This window comes from Oncorhynchus kisutch, linkage group LG19 (assembly GCF_002021735.2).
Source record: "Oncorhynchus kisutch isolate 150728-3 linkage group LG19, Okis_V2, whole genome shotgun sequence".
Taxonomy (NCBI): domain Eukaryota; kingdom Metazoa; phylum Chordata; class Actinopteri; order Salmoniformes; family Salmonidae; genus Oncorhynchus; species Oncorhynchus kisutch.
The window spans coordinates 54,047,267-54,067,161 of NC_034192.2; the positions used below are offsets into that span (position 1 = coordinate 54,047,267).

The 19,895-nt window shown below is 49.9% G+C and overlaps 1 protein-coding gene across 1 annotated transcript in view; it reads right to left on the minus strand.

Moving 5' to 3' along the window:
• LOC109910199 (ankyrin repeat and KH domain-containing protein 1-like) overlaps nt 1-19,895 on the minus strand; it is a 74,471-nt gene that overhangs the window by 28,755 nt on the left and 25,821 nt on the right. Inside the window, 11 exon segments of the mRNA XM_031798113.1 lie at nt 1,082-1,209; nt 1,377-1,464; nt 1,681-1,790; nt 2,283-2,474; nt 2,633-2,714; nt 3,368-3,523; nt 7,830-7,924; nt 8,035-8,268; nt 10,392-10,539; nt 11,924-12,071; nt 14,256-14,412. Coding sequence (XP_031653973.1) covers nt 1,082-1,209; nt 1,377-1,464; nt 1,681-1,790; nt 2,283-2,474; nt 2,633-2,714; nt 3,368-3,523; nt 7,830-7,924; nt 8,035-8,268; nt 10,392-10,539; nt 11,924-12,071; nt 14,256-14,412 — 1,538 coding nt within the window.

Below are 19,895 nucleotides of genomic sequence, written 5' to 3' on the forward strand. Positions count from 1 at the left end.
ACCTTCAGTCTGTGTGTGTGTGTGTTCTACCTTCAGTCTGATGTGTGTGTGTGTTCTACCTTCAGTCCTGTGTGTGGTGTGTTCTACCTTCAGTCTTTGTTGTGTGTCTACCCTTCAGTCTGTGTGTGTGTGTGTTCTACCTTCAGTCTGTGTGTGTGTGTGTTCGTACCTTCAGGTCTGTGGTGTGTGTCTACCTTCAGTCTGGTGGTGTGTGTTCTACCTTCAGTCTGTGTGTGTGTGTGTTCTACCTTCAGTCCTCTGTGTTGTGTTGTTCTACCTTCAGTCTGTGTGTGTGTGTGTTCTACCTTCAGTCTGGGTGTGTGTGTGTTCTACCTTCAGTCTGTGTGGTGTGTGTGGTTCTCCCTTCAGTCTGTGTGTGTGTTTGTTCTACCTTCCGTCTGTGTGTGTGTGTGTTTACCTTCAGTCCCTTTTTTCTGTGTGTGGTGTGTTCCTACCTTCAGCTGTGTGTGTGTGTTCTACTTCAGTCTGTGTGTTTCTACCTTCAGTCTGTGTGTGTGTGTTGTTTCTACACTTCAGTCTGTGTGTGTGTGCTGTTCTACCTTCAGTCTGTGTGTGTGTGTGTTCTACCTTCAGTCTGTGTGTGTGTGTGTTCTACCTTCAGTCTGTGTGTGTGTGTGTTCTACTTCAGTACCTTTCAGTCCTGTGTGTGTGTGTGTTCTACCTTCAGTCTGTGTGTGTGTGTGTGTTCTACCTTCAGTCTGTGTGGTGTTGGTGGTTCTACCTCAGTCTGTGTGTGTGTGTGTGTTCTACCTTCAGTCTTGTGTGTGTGTGGTTGTTCTACCTTCAGTCTGTGTGTGTGTGTGTTCTACCTTCAGTCTGTGTGTGTGTGTGTTTCTACCTTCAGTCTGTGTGTGTGTGTGTTCTACCTTCAGTCTGTGTGTGTGTGTGTTCTACCTTCAGTCTGTGTGTGTGTGTGTTCTACCTTCAGTCTGTGTGTGTGTGTTCTACCTTCAGTCTGTGTGTGTGTTCTACCTTCAGTCTGTGTGTGTGTTCTACCTTCAGTCTGTGTGTGTGTTCTACCTTCAGTCTGTGTGTGGGGTCAGGTGTGTGTGTGTTCTACCTTCAGTCTGTGTGTGGGGTCAGCTCCATGTGCCAGCAGCAGCTCTACCACAGCCAGGTGTCCTCCAGCGCAGGCCAGAGACACCACCGTGTGGTCCTTGTTAGCTGTCGCTCTGTTCACATTAGCACCTGGACACAAAACACAGGAAGTCAAATCTAAACCGCAAGAATATTACCGAGTTAAATTTTATAGCACTCACTTTGTCACTTCAACTTCTCCTTCCAGTGTCTGCCATAGTAGGACTTAGTTTTAAAGGGCATTGTAGTGGTTTAAAAAACTGTCTAACCTAACCCACCCTTGCTGATGAGGAACTGCACAGTGCAGAGGTGTCCTGCTCTGGCTGCCTTCATCAGGGGTGTTCTCCCCCCCTCAGACTCATGCTCCTGGAAAACAGACAAACAGGACGTGGATTTTAGGAGAGGACATGGGCGGAAGGAAAGAAAGGAAAGAGAAGGAAAGAAAATAAGGACAAGGATATAAGGAAAGAAGGAAAGGACATAAGGATAGAAGAGAAGGACATAAGGAAAGAAGGAAAGGACATAAGGAAAGAAGGAAAGAAGGAAAGAAGAGAAGGAAAGAATGTAAGAGAACAGGCGTACCAGATCGGCTCCAGTCTGCAGTAAAATGTCGGCCACGTCAGTGTGTCCGTTCTCACACGCGTACGTCAGCGCTGTGTCTCCCGTCGCCGTGGTAGCGTGCACATTCGCCCCTACAGAGAGAGTTCAGAGGTGAGCCAAAAGAAAAAACTAACAAGCCCTGTTAAAAGGCAGAGGTTGTCAACTTTACCTTCAATATCCAATCTAGTTACCAAGTCCTGGAGTCTCACATGAGTTCCCTACAAAAATACTAAAGATCAAACTAACCATCTTCAATATGATTCCCCATCTTTACCTGCAGTCAGGTGTTTGACCAGCTCCAGGTGTGTGTGTGTACCTGCAGTCAGGAGGTGTTTGACCAGCTCCAGGTGTGTGTGTACCTGCAGTCAGGAGGTGTTTGACCAGCTCCAGGTGTGTGTGTACCTGCAGTCAGGAGGTGTTTGACCAGCTCCAGGTTGATTCCCCATCTTTACCTGCAGTCAGGTGTTTGACCAGCTCCAGGTGTGTGTGTGTACCTGCAGTCAGGAGGTGTTTGACCAGCTCCAGGTGTGTGTGTGTACCTGCAGTCAGGAGGTGTTTGACCAGCTCCAGGTGTGTGTGTGTACCTGCAGTCAGGAGGTGTTTGACCAGCTCCAGGTGTCCCTCCTGTGCAGCCTCCATGAGAGGCGTGGAGCAGCCCAGCTCGATGTCGGCCCCGGCCTTGATGAGGAAGTCGGCCACCTCCAGGAACCCTCCACAGCAGGACAGCGTCAGGGCTGTTTCCTGGGTCTCCTCCGTCTGGGCGTTTATGTTCGCACCTGGAGGGAGGGAGGGAGGAGAGGTTAGGGTCTATATTAGGAGTGAGACTCTCCCCAACAGGCCTGACAAAGCACTTCATTACACACAATAACATATATATATGTATATATGCAACTTGAACAGTGTGCAGGTATCCATCTATCTGCCAGTTGATTACCCTGAGCCAGTAGCAGGGCCACCATCTCTTCATGACCTTCTCTGGCTGCCTCCATCACAGGGGTGTAACCTTCATCATTCACCTGGACACATTAAAACATACTGTTACTCAGCGGCTGAATCCCAAAACACCCCCTGGCCCCTCCATTTCAAGAGTTCACGCGCACCTCTGTCCCAAAGCTGATGGAGTGAGAACGGTCCAGGGCGTAGGGGCTCATGACCCCCTCCAGTAGGCACTTTGACTGAGACTGCAATGCTACCGGCGTCATAGCGAAGTGGAATCCCATAAGGCACCATGTTATTTGAAAATATGTGCAATTTCACACAAAAGAATGGAAAGGGGGGCTTAAATGCTATGGCACGTGATTTGGTTTGTCTGATGTCGAGACTTGACATGTAAAAGCTCTAATAAATACCTCTCAAATAAAACGTTTGACTGTTAGAGATATTTTGTAAAACGACAGGGGTTTTTACTATTGAACTGCGTGACGTACGTCAGGCCTGTGTCCTGAAGTTGATGGGTTTAATGATCGCCTTGCCACTCTCTGGAAGTGGCCCTCAGAGTGACAACCGAGGGCCCTTCAAGCGGATTGGTAAGGGCGAGGCGGTGGTTTGGGATTCACCATCCCTCGCTCTGTGTTGGACACTAATCCATCAGAGGGCTGTGGCCTTCATCATTTACATAGACAAACATGAAAACACACACACTCCAATAGGACTGTGTGTTGCTACTCACCTCCTCTAGGTTGGCCCCTCTCTCTATGAGCAGAGCTGCTAGATCCACATGCCCGCCGCAGGCTGCCAGGGTGAGGGGCGACTCGAAGGAGTCGGCTGGCATGTTGACCTGCGCCCCGCTGTCCAACAGCAGCCGTGCCACCTCCACATGCCCATCCTGGGACAGGAAGCACACACACACAGGGACAACATAAGCACCTGAGTGGGTTATGACACAGGGTTACACACACACACACACACATTCTAACACTGGAGAGAGAGAGAACGAGAGAGATATTCTAACACTGGAGAGAGAGAACGAGAGATATTCTAACACTGGAGAGAGAGAACGAGAGATATTCTAACCCTGGAGAGAGAGAACGAGAGATATTCTAACCCTGGAGAGAGAGAACGAGAGATATTCTAACCCTGGAGAGAGAGAACGAGAGATATTCTAACCCTGGAGAGAGAGAACGAGAGATATTCTAACCCTGGAGAGAGAGAACGAGAGATATTCTAACCCTGGAGAGAGAGAACGAGAGATATTCTAACCCTGGAGAGAGAGAACGAGAGATATTCTAACCCTGGAGAGAGAGAACGAGAGATATTCTAACCCTGGAGAGAGAGAACGAGAGATATTCTAACCCTGGAGAGAGAGAACGAGAGATATTCTAACCCTGGAGAGAGAGAACGAGAGATATTCTAACCCTGGAGAGAGAGAACGAGAGATATTCTAACCCTGGAGAGAGAGAACGAGAGATATTCTAACCCTGAAGAGAGAACGAGAGAAATCCTAACACTGGAGAGAGAGAACGAGAGATATTCTAACACTGGAGAGAGAGAACGAGAGATATTCTAACACTGGAGAGAGAGAACGAGAGATATTCTAACACTGGAGAGAGAGAACGAGAGATATTCTAACACTGGAGAGAGAGAACGAGAGATATTCTAACCCTGGAGAGAGAGAACGAGAGATATTCTAACACTGGAGAGAGAACGAGAGATATTCTAACACTGGAGAGAGAGAACGAGAGATATTCTAACACTGGAGAGAGAGAACGAGAGATATTCTAACACTGGAGAGAGAGAACGAGAGATATTCTAACACTGGAGAGAGAGAACGAGAGATATTCTAACCCTGGAGAGAGAGAACGAGAGATATTCTAACCCTGGAGAGAGAGAACGAGAGATATTCTAACCCTGGAGAGAGAGAACGAGAGATATTCTAACCCTGGAGAGAGAGAACGAGAGATATTCTAACACTGGAGAGAGAACGAGAGATATTCTAACACTGGAGAGAGAGAACGAGAGATATTCTAACACTGGAGAGAGAGAACGAGAGATATTCTAACACTGGAGAGAGAACGAGAGATATTCTAACACTGGAGAGAGAGAGAGAGATATTCTAACACTGGAGAGAGAGAGAGAGATATTCTAACACTGGAGAGAGAGAGAGATATTCTAACACTGGAGAGAGAGAGAGAGATATTCTAACACTGGAGAGAGAGAGAGAGATATTCTAACACTGGAGAGAGAGAGAGAGATATTCTAACACTGGAGAGAGAGAGAGAGATATTCTAACACTGGAGAGAGAGAGAGAGATATTCTAACACTGGAGAGAGAGAGAGAGATATTCTAACACTGGAGAGAGAGAGAGAGATATTCTAACACTGGAGAGAGAGAGATATTCTAACACGGGAGAGAGAGAGAGATTCTAACACGGGAGAGAAAGAGAGATATTCTAACGCGGGAGAGAGAGAGAGATATATTCTAACACTGGAGAGAGAGAGAGAGATATTCTAACACTGGAGAGAGAGAGAGATATTCTAACACTGGAGAGAGAGAGAGATATTCTAACACTGGAGAGAGAGAGAGATATTCTAACACTGGAGAGAGGGGTTGTGTGTTGGGTCATATGTTCACCATGCAGGGAGAGAGAGAGAGGAGAGAGAGGAGAGAGGGGTTGTGTGTTGGGTCATTTGTTCACCATGCAGGGAGAGAGAGAGGAGAGAGGGGTTGTGTGTTGGGTCATATGTTCACCATGCAGGGAGAGAGAGGAGAAAGGGGTTGTGTGTTGGGTCATATGTTCACCATGCAGGGAGAGAGAGGAGAGAGGGGTTGTGTGTTGGGTCATATGCTCACCATGCAGGGAGAGAGAGGAGAGAGGGGTTGTGTGTTGGGTCATATGTTCACCATGCAGGGAGAGAGAGGAGAGAGGGGTTGTGTGTTGGGTCATATGCTCACCATGCAGGGAGAGAGAGGAGAGAGGGGTTGTGTGTTGGGTCATATGTTCACCATGCAGGGAGAGAGAGGAGAGAGGGGTTGTGTGTTGGGTCATATGCTCACCATGCAGGGAGAGAGAGGAGAGAGGGGTTGTGTGTTGGGTCATATGTTCACCATGCAGGGAGAGAGAGAGGAGAGAGGGGCTGTGTGTTGGTCATATGTTCACCATGCAGGGAGAGAGAGGAGAGAGGGGCTGTGTGTTGGGTCATATGTTCACCATGCAGGGAGAGAGAGAGGAGAGAGGGGTTGTGTGTTGGGTCATATGCTCACCATGCAGGGAGAGAGAGGAGAGGGGTTGTGTGTTGGGTCATATGCTCACCATGCAGGGAGAGAGGAGAGAGGGGTTGTGTGTTGGGTCATATGTTCATCATGCAGGGAGAGAGAGGAGGGGAGAGAGGAGAGAGGAGTTGTGTGTTGGGTCATATGCTCACCATGCAGGGAGAGAGAGGAGAGAGGGGTTGTGTGTTGGGCCATATGCTCACCATGCAGGGAGAGAGAGGAGAGAGGGGTTGTGTGTTGGGTCATATGTTCACCATGCAGGGAGAGAGAGGAGAGAGGGGCTGTGTGTTGGTCATATGTTCACCATGCAGGGAGAGAGAGGAGAGAGGGGCTGTGTGTTGGGTCATATGTTCACCATGCAGGGAGAGAGAGAGGAGAGAGGGGTTGTGTGTTGGGTCATATGCTCACCATGCAGGGAGAGAGAGGAGAGGGGTTGTGTGTTGGGTCATATGCTCACCATGCAGGGAGAGAGGAGAGAGGGGTTGTGTGTTGGGTCATATGTTCATCATGCAGGGAGAGAGAGGAGGGGAGAGAGGAGAGAGGAGTTGTGTGTTGGGTCATATGCTCACCATGCAGGGAGAGAGAGGAGAGAGGGGTTGTGTGTTGGGCCATATGCTCACCATGCAGGGAGAGAGAGGAGAGAGGGGTTGTGTGTTGGGTCATATGCTCACCATGCAGGGAGAGAGAGGAGAGAGAGGAGAGAGGGGCTGTGTGTTGGGTCATATGCTCACCATGCAGGGAGAGAGAGGAGAGAGGGGTTGTGTGTTGGGTCATATGTTCACCATGCAGGGAGAGAGAGGAGAGAGGGGTTGTGTGTTGGGTCATATGTTCACCATGCAGGGAGAGAGAAGAGAGGGGTTGTGTGTTGGGTCATATGCTCACCATGCAGGGAGAGAGGAGAGGGGCTGTGTGTTGGGTCATATGCTCACCATGCAGGGAGAGAGGAGAGGGGCTGTGTGTTGGGTCATATGTTCACCATGCAGGGAGAGAGGAGAGGGGCTGTGTGTTGGGTCATAAGTTCACCATACAGGGAGAGAGAGGAGAGAGGGGTTGTGTGTTGGGTCATATGTTCATCATGCAGGGAGAGAGAGGAGAGAGGGGTTGTGTGTTGGGTCATATGTTCACCATGCAGGGAGAGAGAAGAGAGGGGTTGTGTGTTGGGTCATATGCTCACCATGCAGGGAGAGAGGAGAGGGGCTGTGTGTTGGGTCATATGTTCACCATGCAGGGAGAGAGGAGAGGGGCTGTGTGTTGGGTCATAAGTTCACCATACAGGGAGAGAGAGGAGAGAGGGGTTGTGTGTTGGGTCATATGCTCACCATGCAGGGAGAGAGAGGAGAGAGGGGCTGTGTGTTGGGTCATATGCTCACCATGCAGGGAGAGAGGAGAGGGGCTGTGTGTTGGGTCATATGCTCAACCATGCAGGGAGAGAGAGGAGAGAGGGGTTGTGTGTTGGGTCATATGTTCATCATGCAGGGAGAGAGAGGAGAGAGGGGTTGTGTGTTGGGTCATATGCTCACCATGCAGGGAGAGAGAGGAGAGAGGGGCTGTGTGTTGGGTCATATGCTCACCATGCAGGGAGAGAGAAGAGAGGGGTTGTGTGTTGGGTCATATGCTCACCATGCAGGGAGAGAGGAGAGGGGCTGTGTGTTGGGTCATATGTTCACCATGCAGGGAGAGAGAGGAGAGAGGGGCTGTGTGTTGGGTCATATGCTCACCATGCAGGGAGAGAGAGGAGAGAGGGGTTGTGTGTTGGGTCATATGCTCACCATGCAGGGAGAGAGAGGAGAGAGGGGTTGTGTGTTGGGTCATATGTTCACCATGCAGGGAGAGAGAGGAGAGAGGGGTTGTGTGTTGGGTCATATGTTCACCATGCAGGGAGAGAGAGGAGAGAGGGGTTGTGTGTTGGGTCATATGCTCACCATGCAGGCTTCCATCAGCGCTGTGTGCATCTCATCAGTCTTGTGCTCCTGATCCGCCCCGGCCTCCAGCAGAAACCTCACCATGTCCAGATGACCTGAAGAAGGGAAACCGTTTCATAGAAATTGACATTTTGTTGTCTGAGACTCTGAAAGATGCTTTTTTTGGGGGGGGGTGGACAACAAGTGGACAACAAGTGAAGAAGACCTTTGTAGCAGGCGAGTGTGAGGGCGCTCTCCTTGAACTCGTTGGAGTGTGTGTTGATCCCGGCGCCGTACTCCAGCAGAACCCTGGCCACCTCCACGTGGCCCGCACTCGCCCCCTCCATTAGAGGGGTGTGTCCGTTCTCGTTGTGATCCTCGATGTTGGCCCCCTCCTTTAGGAGAACCTTCACCACATCTACGAACCCCCCAGCACACGCATACGTCAGGGCTGTGTTACCTACAGAGAGAGACCGTACGTCAGGGCTGTGTTACCTACAGAGAGAGACCGTACGTCAGGGCTGTGTTACCTACAGAGAGAGACCGTACGTCAGGGCTCTGTTACCAACAGAGAGAGAGAGAGACCGTACGTCAGGGCTGTGTTACCGACAGAGAGAGACACCGTACGTCAGGCCTGTGTTACCGACAGAGAGAGAGAGAGACCGTACGTCAGGGCTGTGTTACCTACAGAGAGAGAGAGAGACCGTACGTCAGGGCTGTGTTACCTACAGAGAGAGAGAGACCGTACGTCAGGGCTGTGTTACCTACAGAGAGAGAGAGACCGTATGTCAGGGCTGTGTTACCTACAGAGGGAGAGAGAGACCGTACGTCAGGGCCGTGTTACCTACAGAGAGAGAGAGACCGTACGTCAGGGCCGTGTTACCTACAGAGAGAGAGAGACCGTACGTCAGGGCCGTGTTACCTACAGAGGGAGAGAGAGACCGTACGTCAGGGCTGTGTTACCTACAGAGAGGGAGAGAGACCGTACGTCAGGGCTGTGTTACCTACAGAGGGAGAGAGAGAGACACCGTACGTCAGGCCTGTGTTACCTACAGAGAGAGAGAGACCGTACGTCAGGGCTGTGTTACCTACAGAGAGAGAGAGAGGCCGTACGTCAGGGCTGTGTTACCTACAGAGAGGGAGAGAGACCGTACGTCAGGGCTGTGTTACCTACAGAGGGAGAGAGAGACCGTACGTCAGGGCTGTGTTACCTACAGAGGGAGAGAGAGACCGTACGTCAGGGCTGTGTTACCTACAGAGGGAGAGAGAGACCGTACGTCAGGGCTGTGTTACCTACAGAGGGGAGAGAGAGACCGTACGTCAGGCCTGTGTTACCTACAGAGGGAGAGAGAGACCGTACGTCAGGGCTGTGTTACCTACAGAGAGGGAGAGAGACCGTACGTCAGGGCTGTGTTACCTACAGAGGGAGAGAGAGAGACACCGTACGTCAGGCCTGTGTTACCTACAGAGAGAGAGAGACCGTACGTCAGGGCTGTGTTACCTACAGAGAGAGAGAGAGGCCGTACGTCAGGGCTGTGTTACCTACAGAGAGGGAGAGAGACCGTACGTCAGGGCTGTGTTACCTACAGAGGGAGAGAGAGACCGTACGTCAGGGCTGTGTTACCTACAGAGGGAGAGAGAGACCGTACGTCAGGGCTGTGTTACCTACAGAGGGAGAGAGAGACCGTACGTCAGGGCTGTGTTACCTACAGAGGGAGAGAGAGACCGTACGTCAGGCCTGTGTTACCTACAGAGGGAGAGAGAGACCGTACGTCAGGGCTGTGTTACCTACAGAGGGAGAGAGAGACCGTACGTCAGGCCTGTGTTACCTACAGAGGGAGAGAGAGACCGTACGTCAGGCCTGTGTTACCTACAGAGGGAGAGAGAGACCGTACGTCAGGCCTGTGTTACCTACAGAGGGAGAGAGAGACCGTACGTCAGGCCTGTGTTACCTACAGAGGGAGAGAGAGACCGTACGTCAGGGCTGTGTTACCTACAGAGAGAGAGAGACCGTACGTCAGGGCTGTGTTACCTACAGAGAGAGAGAGACCGTACGTCAGGGCTGTGTTACCTACAGAGAGAGAGAGACCGTACGTCAGGGCTGTGTTACCTACAGAGAGAGACCGTACGTCAGGGCTGTGTTACCTACAGAGAGAGACCGTACGGCAGGGCTGTGTTACCTACAGAGAGAGACCGTACGTCAGGGCTGTGTTACTGACAGAGGGGGAGAGAGACCGTACGTCAGGCCTGTGTTACCTACAGAGGGAGAGAGAGACCGTACGTCAGGGCTGTGTTACCTACAGAGGGAGAGAGAGACCGTACGTCAGGGCTGTGTTACCTACAGAGAGAGACCGTACGTCAGGGCTGTGTTACCTACAGAGAGAGACCGTACGTCAGGGCTGTGTTACCTACAGAGAGAGACCGTACGTCAGGGCTGTGTTACTGACAGAGGGGGAGAGACCTACAGAGGGATGGGGAGAGAGATCTCATACAAGCAGAAATCTAAACACTTTGGTTTGGACAAAAAAATGACAAATAACCACACACACACACGGCAGATGGAAAAGGAGTGTGTATTCGTACCGGTGGAGGACTGTGCGTTGGCGTCAGCCCCGTGGACCAGGAGCAGCTTGACGATGTCGACGTAACCGCCACTCGCTGCCGCCATCAGGGGCGTGATGTCACCTTTAATCCCCCGGTCCTCCACGTTGGCATGCATGGCCAGCAGCACCTAACAACCAATCACAGCAGGGGTCGGGGATTAGAGGTCATATAATGTAAATGTATGGTGTAAAGTGTTTGTGAGGGACTCAACCTCATCCTGACTTCACCAAAGTTTTTTTTTTTTTTAAAGGATCATTACACACACGGCACCGTCCCCTCCAACTCTCTCGCGCCAACGCGGCACCGTCCCCTCCAACTCTCTCGCGCCAACGCGGCACCGTCCCCTCCAACTCTCTCGCGCCAACGCGGCACCGTCCCCTCTCTCGCGCCAACGCGGCACCGTCCCCTCCAACTCTCGCGCCAACGCGGCACCGTCCCCTCCAACTCTCGCGCCAACGCGGCACCGTCCCCTCCAACTCTCGCGCCAACGCGGCACCGTCCCCTCCAACTCTCGCGCCAACGCCGCACCGTCCCCTCCACCTCTCGCGCCAACGCCGCACCGTCCCCTCCACCTCTCGCGCCAACGCGGCACCGTCCCCTCCAACTCTCTCGCGCCAACGCGGCACCGTCCCCTCCAACTCTCTCGCGCCAACGCGGCACCGTCCCCTCTCTCGCGCCAACGCGGCACCGTCCCCTCCAACTCTCGCGCCAACGCGGCACCGTCCCCTCCAACTCTCGCGCCAACGCGGCACCGTCCCCTCCAACTCTCGCGCCAACGCGGCACCGTCCCCTCCAACTCTCGCGCCAACGCCGCACCGTCCCCTCCACCTCTCGCGCCAACGCCGCACCGTCCCCTCCACCTCTCGCGCCAACGCCGCACCGTCCCCTCCAACTCTCGCGCCAACGCCGCACCGTCCCCTCCAACTCTCGCGCCAACGCCGCACCGTCCCCTCCAACTCTCGCGCCAACGCCGCACCGTCCCCTCCAACTCTCGCGCCAACGCCGCACCGTCCCCTCCAACTCTCGCGCCAACGCCGCACCGTCCCCCCTCTCGCGCCAACGCCGCACCGTCCCCCCTCTCGCGCCAGCGCCGCACCGTCCCCCCTCTCGCGCCAGCGCCGCACCGTCCCCTCTCGCGCCAGCGCCGCACCGTCCCCTCTCGCGCCAGCGCCGCACCGTCCCCTCTCGCGCCAGCGCCGCACCGTCCCCTCTCGCGCCAGCGCCGCACCGTCCCCTCTCGCGCGCCGCACCGTCCCCTCTCGCGCGCCGCACCGTCCCCTCTCGCGCGCCGCACCGTCCCCTCTCGCACGCCGCACCGTCCCCTCGCGCACGCCGCACCGTCCCCTCGCGCACGCCGCACCGTCCCCTCGCGCACGCCGCACCGTCCCCTCGCGCACGCCGCACCGTCCCCTCGCGCACGCCGCACCGTGTTCTCTCGCACGCCGCACCGTGTTCTCTCGCACGCCGCACCGTGTTCCCTCACACGCCGCACCGTGTTCTCTCACACACACCTGTGCGAGTTCATAGTATCCAGCAGAGCAGGCGAGGCAGAGAAGACTCTCCCCTTCCTCAGTGTGTTCGTTGACGCTCCGGCCCTCGTCTAGCAGCTTCCTCACAGCGTTCACGTCTCCATCCGAACACGCCTCAGCTAGACTCCGGCTGAAAATAACCAGACTGCTACAATTACTGCCCCTGTGACAGCAGAACACACACCTCATAATCACACTTCTACTATTATTTTGAAAGAAAAACTACCAGACATATTGATCACAGAGGTAACACACTGACTGATTGACATATTGATCACAGAGGTAACACATTGACTGATTGACATATTGATCACAGAGGTAACACACTGACTGATTGACATATTGATCACAGAGGTAACACACTGACTGATTGAAATGCAGGTTTTGCTATATTCAGTGGGTCTCACATACTTGTCAGCCTGGCCAGCGTTGAGTGGGTTTTCTGCTCGTGTATTGATAGATAAATGGATGTTGCCTGTTTGATTCCCCCCGTAAGCCAATCAAACAGGCAACACGTCAGTATAGAGATAAAGTAGAGTCGCAATTCAACGGCTCAGACATATGTGACAGGGTCTACTGTCCATCACAGACTACAAAGAGGTCTCGGACACCGACGTCTTGTTCCCAGACAAGCTAAACATCCGCATTCACCCGCTTTGAGGATAACAGTGCCACCGACACGGCCCGCTTCCAAGGACTGTGGGCTCTCCTTCTCCATGGCCGACGTGAGTATGACATTTAAGTGTGTTAATCCTCGCAAGGCTGCAGGCCCAGACAGCATCCCCAGCCGCGTCCTCAGAGCATGCAGACCAGCTGACTGGTGTTTACAGACATATTCAATCAATCCCTATCCCAGTCTGCTGTCCCCATATGCTTCAAGAGGGCCACCATTGTTCCTGAACCTAAGGCGGCAAAGGTAACGGAGCTAAATGACTATCACCCCGTAGCACTCACTTCTGTCATGAAGTGCTTTGAGAGACTAGTTAAGGACCATATCACCTCCACCCTACCTGACACCCTTAATCCACTCCAATTTGCCTACCGCCCCAATAGGTTCACAGACGATGCAATGGCCATCACACTGCCCTAACCCATCTGGACAAAAAGAATGCCTGTTCATTGACTACAGCATAATACCCTTCAAACTCGTCATTAAGCTCGAGACCCTGGGCAACTGGGTCCGGGACTTCTTGACGGGCTGCTGCCAGGTGGTAAAGGTAGAAAACATCTCCACTTCACTGATCCTCAACACTGGGGCCCCACAAGGGTGCGTTCTGAGCCCTCTCCTGTACTCCCTGTTCACTCATGACTGCGTGGCCATGCACGCCTCCAACTCAATCATCAAGTTTGCAGAAAACACTACAGTGGTAGGATTGATTACCAACAGCGACAAGACGGCCTACAGGGAGGTGGCGAGAGCCCTCGGAGTGTGGTGTCAGGAAACAGCAGAGGGAGCAGCGCCCCTATCCACATTTAAGGGACAGCATTGGAGCAGGTGGAAAACTTCAAGTTCCTCAGCGTAAACATCACTGACAGACTGAAATGTTCCACCCACACAGACAGTGTGGGGTAGAAGGTGCAACAGCGCCTCTTCAACCTCAGGAGGCTGATGAAATTTGGCTTGGCACCAAAAACCCTCACACTTTTACAGATGCACAATCGAGAGCATCCTGTCGGGCTGTATCACCGCCTGGTACGGCAACTGCAGTGACTGCAACCGCAGGGCTCTCCAGAGGGTAGTGTGGTTTGCACAACGCATCACCGGGGGCACACTACCTGCCCTCCAGGACACCTACAGCACCCGATGTCACAGGAAGGCCAAGTTCATCTCGCTATCATCCAGATGGCGAGGTCAGTACAGGTGCATCAAAGCAGGGCCTGAGAGACTGATAAACAGCTTCTATCTCAAGGCCATCACACACTAGGGATGTGATGGCTATGTAACGATGCACCTTAGAGGCTGCTGCTTACACGAATAGACTTGAAATCACGGGCCACTTTAATAATGGAACACTAGTCCCTTTAAGAATGTTTAAATATTTTTGCTTTACTCATCTCATATGTATATCATGTATTCTATTGTACTGTATTCTAGTCAATGCCAGGCCAACATTGCTCGTCCTAATATTTATAGATTCTTTAATTCCATTCTTTTACTTTTAAGTTTGTGTGTATCGTTGAGAATTGTTAGATATTACCATACTGTTGGAGCTACAAACACAAGCATTTTGCTACACCCACAATAACATCTGCTGAACATGTGTATGTGACCAATAAAAACTGATTTGATTTACAGACTGGGGTAGATACATACTTGTCGGCCTGGCCAGCGTTGAGTGTGTTCTCTGCTCTCATGCGCGTCAGGGCGGCAGCCGCCTCGTCCAGGGCACAGCTCACTGACGACGTCAGCCTCCGCAGCACCTCGGGATCTGCGAACGCTTTACCATCCGCAGTTGACAGTTTACCAATGCCTTCCGGGTTAAAGGTCATCACAGGAAACACAGGCATGTGGGGCAAAACCACACCAATGAAGCCAGGCAGTTGATCGTAGAGGCAAGTCCAGCCACAGCCAATCCATGGTTAGTAGAGGCATTCATAAAGAAACACAGGAAACACAAGGGTTAGATCCAAGTCAGGAATACTGATTTGACAAGCTTCACTGTCTTGGGTGTGTACACTGAGCGTACAAAACATTAGGAACACCTGCTCTTTCCATGACAGACTGACCAGGTGAAAGCTATGATCGCTTATTGATGTTACTTGTTAAATCCACTTCAACCAGTGTAGATGAAGGGGAGGAGACATGTTAAAGAAGAATAAGCCTGGAGACAATTGAGACATGGATTGTGTAACATACTGAGGGTGAATGGACAAGACAAAGAACAGAAGTGCCTGGTGCACCGGTTTGAGCGTATGGTCCACCACCCAAGTTGACACAACTGTAGGAAGCATTGGAGTCAACATGGACCAGCATCCCTGTGGAACGCTTTCAACACCTTGTATAGTCTATGCCCCGACAAATTAAGCCTGTTCTGATGGCAAAAGGGGATTCAACTCAATATTAGGAAGGCGTTCCTAATGTTTTGTACTAGAGGTCGATTCATTTGGGCCGACTTGAAGTTCTCATAATAACCGGTAATCTGCATTTTTGGATGCCGATTACGGCCGATTATATTGCACTCCACGAGGAAACTGCGTGGCAGGCTGACCACCTGTTACGCGAGTGCAGCAAGGAGCCAAGCTGAGTTGCTAGCTAGCATTAAACTTATCTTATAAAAATAATCAATCTTCACATAATCACAAGTGAACTACACATGGTTGATGATATTACTAGTTTATCTAGCTTGTCCTGCGTTGCATATATTCAATGTGGTGCCTGTTAATTTACCATCGAATCACAGCCTACTTCGCCAAACGGGTGATGATTTAAACAAAAACACAATCGTTGCATGAATGTACCTAATCATAAACGTCAACGCCTTTTCCCCCATGTTTACGACGCTCTTATGTCAGGACTAACACTGCCTGAGCTAGATAAACCCCGACTTAGATGGGAAAAAGATCTGGGTATTGTTCTTGATGAGGATCTATGGAGTGACCTATGCAGGGATGGGGTTACATCCACATTGAACTCCAGATACAGACTGATCCAGTTTAATATCCTCCATCAGCTCTTTATCACCCCATCTAGACTGCACAAGTTCAACCCTGATATCTCCTCCCTATGTTTTAGATGTGGCTCAGATGAAGGAACATTCCTCCATTCCACTTGGCAGTGTTCAAAACTACACGGTTTCTGGCAGGGGGTATGCGGAGGTCTGTCTACTGGGCAACTTTACTAACACCAATCTTTGGCAAAGTCATACTATAACGCTAACAGAAATATTGCTAGCGATTGCCAAGAAATGTGTCGCCTTGAAATGGAAATCGGATTCCCCCTGCCAGTTGCAATGTGGCTATCAGAAGTTAATGTATCCCACTGGAGAAAATCACTTACTGCTTGAGGAATAAGTTCGACATCTTACTGAATTTTGCAACCTTTTGTCGATATGGAGAATCTCCCCATCACGTCGCATCGATATGGAGAATCTCCCCATCACATCACATTGATTAAATCTCTATATAATCCTTAATGTTTCACACAATATTATACATAATGTATAATATAATACATAATGTATAATATGTAGCTTACAGCAGTTGACCAAATGATCCAATGTCTCATTTTCGGCTTCCTATTTCGCAACAAAGCTTCCTTCACTCATGCTGCCAAAAACTGACCATCCTACCGATCCTTGACTTCGGTGATGTCATCTATAAAATAGCCTCCAACACTCTACTCAGCAAACTGGATGTAGTCTATCACAGTGCCATCTGTTTTGTCACCAAAGCCCCATATACTACCCACCACTGCGACCTGTACGCTGTCGTTGGCTGGCCCTCGCTTCATACTCGTCGCCAAACCCACTGGCTACAGGTTATCGACAAGTCTCTGCTAGGTAAAGCCCCGCCCTATCTCAGCTCGCTGGTCACCATAGCAGCACCCACTCCAGCAGGTATATCTCACTGGTCCCCCCCCAAAGCCAATTCCTCCTTTGGTCACCTTTCCTTCCAGTTCTCTGCTGCCACTGACTGGAACTAACTGAAAAAAATAACTGAAGCTGGAGATTCCCATCTCCCTCACTAGCTTTAAGAACCAGCTGTCAAAGCAGCTCACAGATCACTGTACCTGTTCATAGCCCATCTCTATACAGCCCATCTATCTACCTCATCCCCATACTGTATTTATTTTGCTCCTTTTGCACCACAGTATCTCTACTTGCACATCCATCTTTTGCACATCTACCATTCCAGTGTTTAATTGCTATATTGTAATTACTTCGCCACCATGGCCTATTTATTGCCTTAACTCCCTCATTTGCACTCACTGTATATAGACTTCTTTTTTTCCTACTGTATTATTGACTGGATGTTTTGTTCATTCCATCTGTAACTCTGTGTTGTTGTATGTGTCGAACTACTTTGCTTTATCTTGGCCAGGTCACAGTTGCAAATGAGAACTTGTTCTCAACTAGCTTACCTGGTTAAATAAAGGTGAAATAAATCAAAATAAATATATTTGTTTAAATTATGACTTTATATATACACAATTATTATTATTTTACACTCATCCGTTACTGTCACTGTCATATTGTTGTCTAATATCTTTTCATTTTTGTTTTGAATGTTCTTATTTGGAAAATGAAAAAATAAAATATTTTTAAAAACCATCAATGCCTTTCTTAAAATCAATACACAGAATTATATATTTTTAAATCTGCATATTTAGTTTAAATAAATGTGTGTTATCAGGCAATATTAACTATGAAAATTGTGTCACTTCTCAGTCAGGGTTTATGCAACAGTTTGGGCCGCCTGGCTCGTTGCGAACTAATTTGCCAGAATTTTACATAATTATGACATAACATTGGAGGTTGTGCAATGGAACAGCAATATTTAGACTTATGGTTGCTTCCCGTTCAATAAAATACAGAACGGTTCTATATTTCACTGAGAGAATAAACGTTTTCGAAATGATCGTTTCTGGATTTTACCATATTAATAACCAAAGGCTGGTAATTCTGTGTTATTATATTATAATTAAGTCTATGATTAGATATTTGATAGAGCAGTCTGACTGAGTGGTGGTAGGCAGCAGCAGGCTCGTAAGCATTCATTCACACTTCACTGCGTTTGCCAGCAGCTCTTCACAATGCTTGATGCACAGCGCTGTTTACGACGTCAAGCCTATCAACTCCTGAGATTAAGCTGGCAATACTAAAATGCCTATTAGAACATCCAATAGTCAAAGGTATATGAAATACAAACGGTATAGAGAGAAATAGTCGACGCATCATAATTCCTATAATAACTACAACATAAAACTTCTTACCTGGGAATAATTAAGACTCATGTTAAAAGGAACCACCAGCTTTCATATGTTTTCATGTTCTGAGCAAGGACCTTAAACGTTGCACTTTTACGTTCTTCTCCAACACTTTTTTTGCATTATTTAAACCAAATTGAACACGTTTCATTATTTATTTGAGACTAAATAGATGTTTATGTATTATATTAAGTTAAAATAAAAGTGTTAATTCAGTATTGTTGTAATTGTATTTTGTGCATTGTATGTGTACATGTTAAAAAGGTCTTCACACGAAGAGCAGCTCCACCTTTCCCCGAGAGGCTAGGAGGAAATGTAGACATATTGCCTACACCGACTGACCCAGTCCTCACAGATCTAACCCCAAGTGCCTGGGGTCTAGACTAGACTAAGCTAGGAGTCTAGGTTAGTCTAAGATAGGAGTTGGGGTCTAGACTAGTCTAAACTAGGGGTTAGGGTGCTACCTAAAGGGCTAGGGGGCCAGCTAGCGTCTAGGGGGCCAGCTAGCGTCTAGGGGGCCAGCTAGCGTCTAGGGGGCCAGCTAGCGTCTAGGGGGCGGTTGGGTAACTCCAGTCCGAGGGCCTGATTGGTGTCACTTTATCTCAATTCCTAACAAAACACAGCTGATTAATCAAATGACGTTCTAAACCAAGGATCATGATTAGGTGATTATTGGAGTCAGGTGTGTTAGCTGGGGCAAAACTGTGGCACCAATCAGGGCCTCAAGGACTGGAAGGGAGAGGACCGAGACGCGGGGAGGGAGAGGACCGAGGGGAGGGAGAGGACCGAGACGCAGGGAACAGGAAAAAACAGACTGCTTGTTCTGTTAACCTAGACTGAAGGACCTATTTCACAAGGAGCAAGACCCACTTCCCATCCAGGGAGGCCATCCAAGCCAAAATACTGTGTGTGCGTTGACACCAGAGATGTGGGAGGAAGTCAGTGCAAGTTAGAATGATCCCAACTCTCTCCCTGATGTTTGCCTCTAACCTAGATTAGTGGAAGTAGAAGTTTCAAGTTGTAGTTGCCACATGCACAAGTACAGTGAAATTGTTAACTTGCAAGCCCTGCACAACAGTGAAGTAAAGACGAAATCACACACAAGCAAAGCTGGATCACAAGACACAGCCATACAGAACGGAACCATCTTTGCAACAGAAAAGTTTAGAAGTAAAACTGTGTTAGTGGGTGGATCCTGCCAGTCAGTGTTTCCATCACCACTACCCTCTGCTCTGCCTGTGTGACTGAGTTAAACCTTAGCCTACACCTGGCCGTCAGAAGGAGTTCACAACGTTGCCCCAGGCGGGTAGGCAGGCCAAGGGAAGTAGTGAAGGGCTGAGGTCTGGGTGGTTGATGGTTGTATTTCCTGTCTAAACAACATCACATGGGCTTTTGATAACAAGCATTATGGCTTATATTCATCAAAGCCTTCTGTTAACCAGTGCATCTTGTTCAACACAGTCAGCGACCTAGGGTTCTCAGAGGATTGTTCAGGCTGGTTTGAAAACCACTCACAACCTGCCTTCTCTGACGTTACCAACAAATCTACCTCAACCTGCCTGCCCTCCTAACATTCTCATCCTGAATGGGTTAGAGTGTGTATTGGGCTGTCCATGACACCCCCAAAAAATATTGGTCGACCAAGAGTTGTTTGTTCTTGCGAACAACCGATCGGACAATATTTTCTAACCTGTATTTTTCCATATAGACATCCTATGCATTTGAATAAAATCAACTATATGCACTGAGCGTGTCTGATGCTTTAAGCACACTGTCTGATTAAATCATTAAGAGACAAAAATGACTAGAGGGAATCCGACCGCAATTGATTTGACAGAACAGTGTTCATCATCCTGTCTCTCTCCTCCCTGCTGCAGCGACCACTACAGAACAGTGTTAATCATCCTGTCTCTCTCTCCTCCCTGCTGCAGCGACCACCACAGAACAGTGTTCATCATCCCGTCTCTCCTCCGTGCTGCAGCGACCACTAAGGAACAGTGTTCATCATCCTGTCTCTCCTCCCTGCTG